The 13,364-nt window shown below is 40.7% G+C and overlaps 1 protein-coding gene across 2 annotated transcripts in view; it reads right to left on the reverse strand.

The window, feature by feature from the left end:
- The window catches only part of Fat3 (FAT atypical cadherin 3), a 513,350-nt gene extending 508,127 nt beyond the window's left edge, over positions 1-5,223 (reverse strand). For both annotated transcript variants that reach the window (XM_090343055.1, XM_090343054.1), the window contains exon 1: positions 1,935-5,223. In XM_090343055.1, the coding sequence (XP_090199181.1) occupies positions 1,935-5,223 (3,289 nt within the window). The remainder of the gene's footprint in view (positions 1-1,934) is intronic.
- Positions 5,224-13,364: the final 8,141 nt, after the last annotated feature.

The raw sequence follows: 13,364 nt of genomic DNA on the forward strand, positions 1-13,364 counted from the left end.
ATAGTGGGAATAGAGAAAAGAAGCTAACCAGTGTTCAGTGACACCATCAATGAATGAGTCCAGCCTTGTAAAGGCTTTGAAATCGGTTTACCACTTAGAAATCTTAAATCAACCTCAGATTTAAGCAGACTTAGAAATAGTCAAGGAAACTCCTACTTATGTTCAGATTGGAGACTTGCTGTAAGCTAAGTTTAAAACTCATTTCCACTTCCCCACCTTCTCTGAGCCTTACTATTGAGGCTCATTATTATTAGCCCTACCTCATGAGGAGTATAAAATAAGACCGTACTGTGAGAAATCTCCACATATTGTCAACAATGTCATTAGTATTAGAAGTAAAGTTTTAGCATAGAGTAGGCACTTTCTTCTCTCTTCTCTTGAGGAGGAATAAATTTCAACCAAATCATGGGAAACAATAAAGTCTATGCCTAAATCAAGGCTTTAATCTTGAACTTTGAGCTTTTCCTTATGACATCAAAGGTCATTTTTGCAATTGGTGCTGGCCATAATCAATGTCTATGTAAACAAAAGCACAGTCTAAATTTGAGATAGTGTAATAACTGATTTTTCTGTCCAATGTTTACTAATTTTGTTTAAATTCATTTTGTAACATTATGGATATGTTATATGCAACTCTGAAAAGATATTACTTCCCACAAGCTCTTCTAAATCATTATCAAAACTAGATAGTTGTACACCAAATGTGTGCATCTCTTAAAAATGCATTTGCATGGAGGATTTGGGAAATTATTGGATAGAAATGAGATCAGATCATGAGGAAGGGCTCTCATAATAGCAATTGTGTTTTATAGAAAAGAAAGAGACCCAAACTCTTTGTTTTCAGGAAGCTAGCAGTTTGCAAGCCCAGTAGAGGGCTCTCGAGTTAACTTTAATGGTCATGCCAGTTTCAGTGTTCTAGCCTCCGTAACTATACCAGTACTTGTACCTGTTGTTTAAAGACCACTCCAGTTTTATTTTTGTAGCATACTGAACTATGAGACCAAAGAAAACACTATGAAGAATACTATGGACTTTCAGATACCAAACACAAATTTGCACTAAAACTGCAAAATATTCACATTACCACTTGTACAAGAATAGAGAATACAGCTGCCTCTTTTAGTATGCCTCCAAACTACTAAGACATGAAAAAGGAATAGTGCCAATAAAGGAAGACTTATACACATGGGAATCTAGGCACCTGTACATTTCAAGGCAAACAATAGCAATAACAAATGATGACAAGTTTTTAATACCGATATCTAGTATGGAAGATAAACAGGAAGGGACACTAAGATATTGGGACAATTTTGTACCCTACTGCTAATATTCTATAAAAATCCATGATTTCAAACAATGTCTTAAAGTCAACTCTTAACAACAAAATTGACAATCTGCTTCTATTATTCTATTATTTATCATCTATAGACACATAACTCTGTATATTAATAAAGCATACACTGTGTGAATATGTACCCTTCAAGGGTAGGAAATGTCCAGTAAACCAGAAAGACCAAGCAACCAAAGCAACAGCACTGCAGCAAAGCCTTAACTGTAAAGGGAAAAATTCCTATGTACCATCCATTTGAAAATCAATTTCACAGTTCTAATCTAAAGCCAATTCCAATTTAATTGACTTTATCAGGACCATTCATTTAGCAAGGGTCAGAAGGACATCTACAGAGGTTACAATTACTCACGCTTATCAAAAGAAAACCTGCAAGCACTACTGCTGACCAAGAGAAAAGAAAACTGGGACTCCCACCATATCCCAGACCTTCCACCACAGCAACACACTCTCAAACCAAGCTTTAGCTCCGCATCATGTACACCAAATATCAAGTCACTTGTCAGACTAGTTAAGTGAGGAAATAGGCCTTTTCCTTTTCCAGTGCTGATGGTTTGAGGGAGCTGAAACAACATGCAAGACTTACCGCTCTCATCGTCGATGTTGAACCTCCCAAGACCGCTGCCATCTCTGATGGAATACTGGATCTCTCCATCCCTCCCAGAGTCTTCGTCCACAGCTGTCACCTGCAGGACACTTGTTCCAATGCGAGAGTTTTCTTTTACGGATCCAACAACAGCAAAATCTGGGAAATAGGGGGTGTGAAGGTTTTCATTGACATCCACCACTTCCACCTCAACAAAGGACACAGACGAAAGAGACACAGGTCGCCCTTTGTCTTTGGCCCGAACTGTGAGGTTGTAGAACTGCTGCTTTTCATAGTCCAGCTCTTTGCTCAAGCGGATTGCTCCACTTGCTTTATCTATTTCAAATTTCCCATTATAGTCATTGACCAAAGAATAACGCACTTGGCCCCCCAATCCCAGGTCTGGATCATGGGTCTCCAGCCAAGCAATGACAGTGCCAACAGGGAGATCTTCAAGAACCTTCACACTGTAGCTGCTGGGTATGAAAGCCGGGGAGCAGTCATTAACATCGTCCAAAAATACCTGCAGGGTGACAACGGAAAACAGTTGCTGACCATTTTCTGCCTTATCTCTGGCTTCTATTTTCAAAGAGTAGTTTGCTTTAAATTCTCGATCCAATTGATCTGCCACATAAACGATTCCGGTCGAGCTATTGATGGCAAAATGCTGTGTATCTGTCAAGACAGAGTAAGTCACTTCACCATTATGACCCAAGTCTTTGTCTCTGGCCTCCACTTGAATGAGTTCAGTACCAATACTTGAACTTTCCAGAATGTTAACTGAGTAACTGTCTTGAAGAAACACTGGGCTGTTGTCATTAGCATCCTCCACATTGACTGTCAGCAGCCTCCATGATGATTTCTGTGGCTTCCCTAAGTCATAGATGGTGATGTTGAGAAGATAGAGGTCTGTGTGTTCTCGATCCATGGGCATAAGAACTCTGAGTTGCCCCGTCTCCATGTCGATTGCAAAGCAGCTATCTGTATTTCCGTCGGATATGGTGAAAAGCACTTTCCCATTGAAGCCGGAGTCGGCATCGTAGGCTTTAATCTTTAGGATGTTAGCACCAACTGGCAGATCCTCCCTCACAGCCACATCAGAAGGAAATGACTTGTCAAAATGTGGCCCTTGCCTGTTAATGGAATAGAAGTCAAGAAATCCATCTTCCAGATTCAGTTTTCCATTTGCTTTGGCTTTCATGAGTAATTTTTCGGCCAGTTTCTGAGCCACCCGAGTTTCTCTGCAACTGAAGCTCTTTGAAGACACTCTCCCATGGAGCACTGAAATATTAATAGCCATGGGGTCTGCAAAATTCTCCCCATCAGTGGCTGTAATTTGGAGGGCAAAATTGCCATTTTTTATGCCAGATGTCATCAGTGACTTTTTAAGCTGTAAAACACCAGAATCTGGGTTTAAATAAAAGAAACCGAGTTCATTTCCAGAAATGATTTTGTACTTTACAAGTTCAAGTTCATCAATATCGATTGCTGAGACCGCTGTGATATGACCCCCGACGGGAAAGTCATAGGAAATAACTCCCTGGCAAGCCACTTTTTCAAAGAGAGGGCTGTTGTCATTGACATTTCCTATCTGAATAGTCACGTTGACCTCACTCTCGTGACGATAGGGAGAACCCCAGTCTGAGGCTCTCACGATAAATCTGTAGGTCTCTGGCAAGGATTCAAAATCTAATTCTTCAGTTGTGCTAATAACACCTGTAAACTGGTTAATGGCAAATGGTAACAAATTCAGGCTGGCAATACTGTAAGTGATGTACCCATTCTCTCCTTTATCCTTGTCAGAAGCAGACACAGTTAGAATACTTGTTCCTACTGGGACACTTTCATTCACAAAAATGTCATACAGTGGCTGCTGGAATTCTGGGGTATGGTCATTTGCATCTTCTATGCCAATGGTAACTTGTGCTTTTAAATCTCCTTCCTTGTTTGTCACTTCCAGTTTATATATTTCCTTCTTGACAGTATTCAGTGGCTGGGCTGTGACAATCAAGCCTGAGTGAGGATTTATTTTAAAGTATTTGGCATCCTCACCGGGAGAGAGTTTGTATTCCACATCTCGAGGTTCAGGATTTAATTTTACTACAGCGACCATAACCCCAGGAGGGGAGAATTCACTTATCCTCACATCATATGTCTCTTTTTCAAATCTAACTTGGACATTGTCGGTTTTGGGGTTGGTAATGTGGACTGTCTTTAAGGCCGACAACTTTTGAGGTGACCCTCTGTCTTTTGCTTGAAGAGTGAGATTATAGCCATAGGAAAAGCTTGCCCAGTCCACATTCTTCCTCTCCTTTAGTTTATACTCATTCATCCACTTTCCTTCTCTCACCAGGAAAAACTGATCAAAGGGATCCCCTGAGACAATGGAAACGGATTCAATCTCTCCATTGGCCCCTTCATCAGGGTCATCAACGGTCACCACTGCGTATGTCGGCTCCAGGTCCAGAGAGAAAGGAATATGAGTGACCACGTGGATGGCCGGAGCGTGTTCATTCACCCGTTCCACGTGGACATAAAGCTTCGCGGTGCTACTCACTCCATTGTTACCATAGAGCTTCATGCCTCGGTCAACTGCCAGAATTTCCAGATCAAACCTGTTTTTCTCATCATAATTCAATCGTCCACTTAATGAAATGACACCACTTGTGGGATGAACTGAAAAGAGGTCAACTTTGTTTTTAAAGTAATAGTAGAATTCTCCATTCGATCCTATATCAGCATCTGTAGCTGTGACCTGTGCCACACTAGTCCTCAGGGGTGTGCTTTCTGCTATTGTAACTGAGTATGTAGTGGGAGAAAACAGAGGTCTCAGGTCATTCATATCTAAAACCTGGATGTTTACTTTGGTCCATGCTTCCAAATCCTCTCCTCTCACAGACCCTTTTACCATCAATAAATAATTATCCTGAATTTCCCTATTCAGTATGGCAGAATTGCCACCCTTAGTTCTTATCCGGAGGAAACAGAAATCAGCAATCACAACTTCCTCAGCTTTGAAAAAACCTTCCTCATCTCCAGACACGATTCTGTACTTGACATCCCAAGAGAGGTCCACCAAGGTGATGCCCATTCGACTCTGGCTGTTGACATAGGTCCTGGCTGCTGAGTTCTCATACACCGTGGCATTGTACATGGAATGTGTGAAGTAGAGACCCAGTGGGCTCGTTCCAGGCAGCCCCTGGGAAACAGTGGCTAACAGCTTGAGCAACAGGAGGATGAGGCAAGAAGGGGGTCGAGTACCCACACAGTGTCCCATACTTATATCCATCGCTTTATAGTTCCATTCTGCGGAGAGAAAAAAAAGACAGTTGTATTAGAAGAGAGGGAGTGAAGGACTTGAAAACTGGTATGAAGTGTGTGTATGCATGAGCATGCCAGGTCTGGAGTTTGAATTCATGGGCTTACAGCTTTGCTTAGCTTTTTCTCTAATGCTGGCATTCTAAGACTTGAACCAAACCTCCACTTCTGGTTTTTTACTGGTTAATTGGAGATAAGAGTTTCATGAATTTTTCTGCCTGGACAGGCTTTGAACCAAGTGACTTAAATCTCAGCCTCAGGACTAAATGGTATGACAGGTTTGAGTCACCAGTGCTCATACTTGATAGAAACATTTTTTTAAAACTATAGTATAAAATCTAGAAAAGCTTTCTGTTAAAATTTATTTTAAAAACAACTTAATTACCAAAAGTAATAATTTTAAGTTAAACAAAAAAAGTAATAAAAGCTGATGATTCTTGTCTTTCAACCTAGCTATTCAGGAAGCTGAAAAATGAGGATTGTGGTTCCAAGATAGCTAGATCAGGAAACGTCTGTGTGACTCTAATCTTCAATTAACCTCCAAAAAATTAGCTGGCAGTAGAGTTGTGGTTCAAGTGTTAGAGTGCTAGTTTTGAGCATCAAAGCTCAGAAACAGTGGCCAACTCCTGAGTTCAAGCCTGAGCCCCGGCGTGCATGTGTGTGTGTGTGTGTGTGTGTGTGTGTGCACAGGCACACACACACACACACACACATATATCTACTAAAAAATGAACATCTTAAAATATTACACAATCTTGATGAATCCAAGAGAGATGCTCATGATCAGAACAGACTAGCAGAAGGCTTGATGATGCCTCGTAGGCCTCAATACACTCCACCATCCCATGCAAACACAGTGGAATCCCAGAGATCCTCTCAGCATCATTTCTGATTACTTTAGAGTGAGGCAGGCTCTTACATGTAGATGTGCTCACCTCAATCCACTTTTGGGAAGGAAAATCCAGGATCACCCTACTTCCCATTCATTACCATACACAGCAAAGATGACCCATAAGGGAAATCTCCCTAAAACTTATCTAGAGAAGTCTGGAATCCATTTTCATTGCCAATATGAAGTAAAACCTCCCCACGCTCTGTGAAGGCAGTCTGTCCCTCTGCCTTCCTCCCATAGTGCACACTTAAGGAAAGCTGATGGTGTGTGTGTGTCTGTCTGTGTGTACACGCCTGCGCACATGCACGTGCGTGTGTCACAGCATTTTATCCCTCCTTTCTGATATAGCATAGTAGGCAACCATACTGGTTTATTGGATAAAATGAAATGTCACTGGGGCAGGTCATCTACAAGGAAAGAAAGTTGAAACCATCCTCTCTTGGTATTGCCCTGGGGAACATCTGTAATCTGTATCTCCTTTCCAGTATTACACAGAAACACTCTCCTTGTGGTTAGTGTGTGGTTGGAACTTCTTTCTAAGAGGTAGAAGGTAGGCCAGTTTTAACTCTAGGATTCCTTACACACAGCAGAAATGTCTGAGGTCAGAAGGCTTCACACATGTCGGAGGCATTGTATACATATACTTAACATTGTGGGACCGCATTCTTTATTTTTTTTGCCAGTCCTGGCTTGAGCTCAGGGCCTGAGCACTGTCCTTGGACTTTCTCAAGGCTAGAGCTCTACCACTTGAGCCTCAGCACCATCTCCGGCTTTTTTCTATGTATGTGGTACCAAGGAATCAAACCCAGGTCTTCATGCGTGCTAGGCGAGCACGCGCTACTACTAGGCCAAACTCCTGGCCCTATGGGACCGCATTCTTAACACATGCCTAAAGCCTCTCCAGAAATCTATTGGGTCACGATCTCTGAACCCTAAAAAGCTGCAAAGACTTGATTCCTGAGTTGCCCAGCTCAACCTTTGCCCTCCCCATCTTAATGGAGTGTTTTATTTTGCATTTTTTTCACTTTTTGTGTTCATCTCCTTCTTTTGTTACTTTGTGCATACGTGTGTGTGTGTGTGTGTGTGTGTGTGTGTGTGTGTGTCCAATAGGACACCAAGAAGTTCCGATCCTCATCTCAGAGACTGACCATAAATGTTATCAGAAGTCTAGAGACTTCCATATGATCACATTTCAAATTCCCCCAAATAAACATTTCCTATGTCAAGAAACAAAATCCAAAAATTAGATACCTTAAAATAAGCCCTAAAAATCACCCATTGTAATCTCTTTGAGTTTCCAATTGGAGCACCAAGAAAATTAAAAATAAAAAAATTCCTTTACAACCAGGTCCCACATCACCCAGGCCCAGAAGTAATATCAAGGTATAATATATGACCATTATTAAGGTTCCCTGGGTTATGTAGCAATTTTAGAAGTCTGAGTCTCTATCATGTTGGAGGATCATAAGTGTTGACATTTCACTACTTCCCCTGGGGCTTCTTCTTTCAAGGCAAGTAGCTAATTTTGCAAACTCCACTGAGAATTCTTCAAAGCAAACAATGCTGTCATGGTAGGAACACACTTTGTTCAGTCTAACTATATAAATTGAATACTTCTGTATACTGCATTTTTTCCTTCCAACACAATAAGCCCCTAGGTATTTTTGCCTTATAAATCAAAGTGAATACGGCTAAACACAGATTGAAATTGCTTCAGAACATACTTAAATGAGTGGTATGGCCATGCATTAAAGTTTAGATTTAACTCCAAGAAACTGAGACACGAGTAAGTTTGTCAGCTTCTGTTGTTGAAGTCAAAGTACCTCATATAGCTTTTGTATCTTTCTTTATGCAGAAGGGAGAAAAAGAAGCCTTATCTGGTGCACATAATGTTTTGTGTGTTTTTGTTTTCATTGATTTTAAAATACACAAGTGCTAGAAATAAGGAATTCAATATAATTTTGAAATTAAATAACAATACAATTTTAGCTGCCATTTCTTTGTTTTCTTCTTTTTCCACCTCTTTCTCATCATCTTTCTGTTCCTCTTCTTCCTCTTCTTCTTCCTCCTCCTCTTGTTCCCCTCTTCTCCTCATCCCCCTCCACTTCCTCCTCCTTTTCTACCTCTTTTTCCTCCTTTTGTTCTATCTTCTTTCCTCCTTCTCCTTCCCATGCCAAGATTGTTTAAAGTGAAGAAGCAAATATGGCTTTTCTACATGGAAGTCAAACTATTGTGAAGCTGATATGTTAGTTAGAGTGTTTTAGATGTTTTGCAGACAGATGGATGTATTGTATTATTTCTGGATTCTTTTAAAGAAAACATTTGGCTCTAAAAATTTTAAAGACAATTCATATAACATCATACCAATGGATAACTTCTTACACAGTCTCTGAAATGATCTTAAGTAATATCCCCCTATCCTGCTCTCTGGCTCTCTTAGGTTGAGATATTTGTCTCTGTGAACAACTATCCAGATGAACAAATGCAAGACTTCAGGAGCAGGGAACTGCATTACTGAGGCCAAGTATCTGGTAAGGCTCTGGTTCTCAGGTGCCTGCACTTGGATTTTGTAGCATGGCAATGCTACCATGAACACTGAACCTTTTTTCATTTCATCTCTTCCTCTGCTACTCATTTTGAAAACTTCATTAGCAAAACATAGAAATTCCTCTAAAAAGGGTATTATGAATGGCCATGAAACAAAGAGAACCATAAAGACCCTCTCCTGTCAGGTATCTCTGGTAAAGTTGCTGGGTATTCAAAGTGCAAATGGGATGATAAAGTACAGATAGATGAGTGCTATAATCAAGACCTGGCAACACAAGGGCAGTGCAGGTTGCAGGGAATGCTGGCTGTCTATGTTTGGTAGGTCTGACATTAACTAGCTGTGCAACCTTCAATAATGTGTTTAAACCTCTCAATGCTGCAATTATTTCCATCTTCAAAATGTGAATGACAGCCAGGTGTCAGTGTCTCACGCCTGTCATCCTAGCTACTCAGGAGGTTGACACCTGAGGATCATGGTTCAAAGTCAGCACAAAGTCTGTGAGACACTTACCGTCAATTAAACACCAGAAAACCAGAAGTGGCACTGTGGTTCAACGTGGTAGAGCGGTAGCCTTGAGCCAAAGAGCTCATGGAAAAGGCCGGGGCCCCACAAATGAAAAAAAAATGTGAATGACAGTGCCTTGCAAATCAAAGTTGAGTTAATAAAGTAACGTGCTTTCTATTATGAAGTACATAGCCATTGTTAAATGTCACGAAGGCAGATCTGAGACTATACAATATCTGTGGATCACAGGACAGAAACATCACAATCTACTCCATATTTTCCTTCCCAAAAGGAAAAACCTCAGCATAGGTAAAGGACAGAATTTCTTCTATTACCAAAATCAAAGGACTGTTCCAGTTGCCCTAAAAAATCCAGGAAGTCTGAGTTGAACTCAACACTCTTTGGCTGTATGACCTGTGACTAATACTCTATGTTTCTTAAATCTCTACTTCCTCTTTTGTAAATGAGTAAAATGGACATTTTAATGGCCCCTACTCTCATGGCAACGCTGAGAGTGGGCATGGTGATACACACTTGTAAACACACCAACTTTTAGAAGCCTAGAGGAGGAAGAAGAGGAAGAAAGACAGGGAGTAAAGGTAGGAAGGAGAGATTAGAAGGAAGGGACAGAAAGAGGGGAAAGGAAGAGAGAAGAGAAGAAAAGGAAGAGTAGAGAAGGAAGGGAAGGAAAGAGGAGGTGGGAGGGAAAGGGAAAATCATAGCAGTACCTGACACACAGTAATTGTCTATAGATATTAACTGGCATGATATCTAAAACAGAAACGGGAACACAAATGGAACTAGCAAAAAACTGCAGAAAGGATAATCCTGTGGGTACTACCTCTGATGGGAAAGCTACATTCCAGAGATCCCAGAGCCAAGAAGGGGGTCAGCGTCGATGTCAGAGAGCAGAGAGAAATCCTGTGCATGATCACATGGTGATGAATTATTGTCATGTCCCTGTAACTTCTACCTCCTCTCACAGCTCCTCCTCAGACCTGATAGTTAATTCCTGGGGTGACTGAGCAAGATTCCTCCTGGTGATGTTCAGTTCCAGATCAGCCAGACACTACCACCTCCCAAATCAGCTACACCAATACTGTGTAAATTCCCAGCCTCATAGCACTGCTTCATGTTCTGGGTCCTAGCTCCTGAAATCAGTTATAGACTGTCTGCATGACACACTTGGGAGTAGAACTGTGCTCTCTAACTCATAGTAATGGCTATTTACAAAGAAGAAAACAGGTTCCTCTCTCTCTCTTGCTCTCTCTCTCTCGCTCTCTCTCTTGCTCTTGCTCTCGCTCTCTCTCTCTTCCCCATAATATACTAGTTAATTGGATCACAAGTAATTCATGCTCATGCTATTACTTATATTGTGTGATACACAGAGCCAAATCTATAAAAAGACTTTGCAGTCAAAAGGATAATAAAATGATCGAGCCAATCTCCCCAGTCTTACCACCAAGGAAACTGATTGAGCATGCCCACAGTCACATAGTTTGCTAATTAAAGCAAACAGATATCAGAGTTTCACTGCGAACTAGAATCTCCCCTTGCTCTTCCCTTCTTTAGGAATTATTTTGTCCTGATTCACATCTACAAGGTTTACTCAGCGTTAAAGATTTAGCCACATATTTTATGGAAGGTGTCTCAGGGATTCCCTGTTCAAACTAAGCCCTACTTACTTCCTGCTATGACACCAACTCCAAAGGCATCTGGAACATCCAGGGCTCATTAAACTCAAATGACTGGCTTCCCTCCAGAGTTTCTAATTCTGGTACGAAGGGTGTTGTTTGAAGCCAGTGGTACAATTTGAGAACATTGCTCTAAACTTTATTTCTATGAGCATCTCTGGCTGGGCTTTCTTTCCTGTGTTTAAGTTAAATAATTTTTTCAAACTTAGTACTGGAGTGCCAGAGAGGAGAGTTCCACACCTTATTTCTTGTTCTTACAGTATCTAACAAAGTGCCTCACAAAACCAAAGACTCTCTTCAGACAAAGGAATGAAGCTTGGCTAGTTAGCACAAACTAGATCTCTCCAGAATGCTCAAGAAGAGGACAAATTTTTTCTTTCAATTTTTAAAGTCAGATACAGTAACACTGAGATTAACCAAAGGGCAAAAAAAGAGAGAAGAGAAATATGAAAGGGAAGGGGGAAAAACGAGATGGTTGGGAGGGGGTGGGGAGAAGGAAATGGGGACAAAAACATGAGAAGGGGTATCAATGTGTGAGAAGTAATGCACCTACTACCTGGTGAATATAACTGCAACCCTTCTGTATACTACTCCTATACATTAAAAAGAAGAGTACAAAATTGATATCGTGGAAATTAGGGGAACCATCCTGAACCATGGAGGCCTTAAGGTAGCAGCCAGTCCACAATTTCTAAGCTGCTCCACAACACTAAATCTATGAGATGTAAGTAGGTGTGTAGCTAGCAACAGCAACAAAATACTCTTTAGAGAAAGATGAATGAAGCAAAAATAAAAGTATTTCTTAATTATTTGGCATATATGCCCAATTAAACCTTCTTTCTGTATATATCCGCCAGCATGGTGGCTCCCAGGTATAAACCTAGCTACACAGGGAACTGAAACCTGATGATAGAAGCTTGAAGCCAGCTCATGCAGATAAATTCGAGACCTTTATCTCCAATTTATTAGCAAAACTTTCATACTCTTAGGCTAGTCCTCTAGCACTTGAGTTCACAGCACCACTTCTGCTTTTTTGGGGGGGGAGTGATTAATTGGAAATAAGAGTCTCCTGGACTTTTCTTACCCAAACTGACTTCAAACCACCATCCTCAAATCTCAGCCTTCTTAGTAGCTACAAGCATGCATTTTTAAATCTATTTTTGTCTTCGTCTAAACCCCAAAAGCAGTTTGCCAAATCAAAAATACTCTGAAGATATAAAACCTAAAGCCAATTATATTCTACCCCCTTTGAAAAATTTACCAGTTTTCCCTAAGCCATATGTCTAAACAGAACTTCGTAATCCAGCAGAGTGTCTGAATTATAAAGATTTTGGTCTTGCTGTTTTTCTGTGCAATGCAAAAAAAAAAATCTAAAATCCAAACAAAAATAAAAGAGCCATTCCAAAACTTCAAGGGAATTCGGCCAGGCAGTTAGGCTGACAATTTCCTAACCCTAATGTAGTTCACTGTGATCATTCTACATATTGGAACTCTTTCTGATGGTGCAGATCTTTTTTGTTGTGTGGAAAGAGTGCCTCAGGAGGACAGTCAAGTGAAGAATGAGCGAGTATACACGCAGCTGGCTCTGGAGACGATGGAAGAGGCTGCTGCTCATACAGCAGCCCCTTTACCAAAACCCTCCTTGATTTTCTCCCCAGATACTGTAAATATTTCCATACAACACTGTATAATGTCAAGTATCATTTTATCAATAAATGGTTCAAATTCAGGGGTAAGAAAACTAGAGCCTATCAGAAGGAAAGATTAACATTTGTGCAGGCCTTTTAAAAAAATCACTTTCCCTCTGGAGAAATAAATTTATCATAGTGTAAAAAAAAAGGAGAGAGAAAAAGAAGGTATCATTTGCTCCCATGCATGGCTGTCTAAGAAAATGTTTCTGAAAAATGAACAATTTCCATTTTTCTCTGGTGGGCTTCACGGACAGATGCAACTATCAATATGCTAGTATTCTTGTATGCTTAAGCTCAAAATCAAAACAAATCCTTATTAACTCTGGGACAACTGACTGAAAGAAAAATGCCACATAGTTCTAATGTAACACATGTCTCAGAATAATACTAACTGCAGTAGTAGGAAGCACAACTGTTTGCTACTCTATCCTGCTACGCTGTGATGCTGTGGGTATGGATTACTGTCTGTTCCTGCTGTACTTCAGAACATGGGACTCTTCAGCAATCCCGTTGCATTCTTCTTTAAGTATTTCGCTCCAGGAATCAGGAAAGCAGAGCACAGTAGAGCTCAGTGAGCCACACCTCTATCCTGCCAGAAGCAAAGGAGCCCAAAGAGCAGAGGAAAGAGAGGGCTGAGGGTAGAGGGTTGAGGCAAAGCAATGCCAACTCTCTACTTCCAAAAGAACTGGACTCCAAAGATGGGCTACATGAGAATATATCCAAAAATTTGTTAAAGACTTCTTGAGAATGTAATTCAGGTTTGAATTTTCCTAAGCTTATTCA

The sequence above is a fragment of the Megascapheus bottae genome, chromosome 12 (genome assembly GCF_031878675.1).
Source record: "Megascapheus bottae isolate mThoBot1 chromosome 12, mThoBot2.hap1, whole genome shotgun sequence".
NCBI lineage: Eukaryota > Metazoa > Chordata > Mammalia > Rodentia > Geomyidae > Megascapheus > Megascapheus bottae.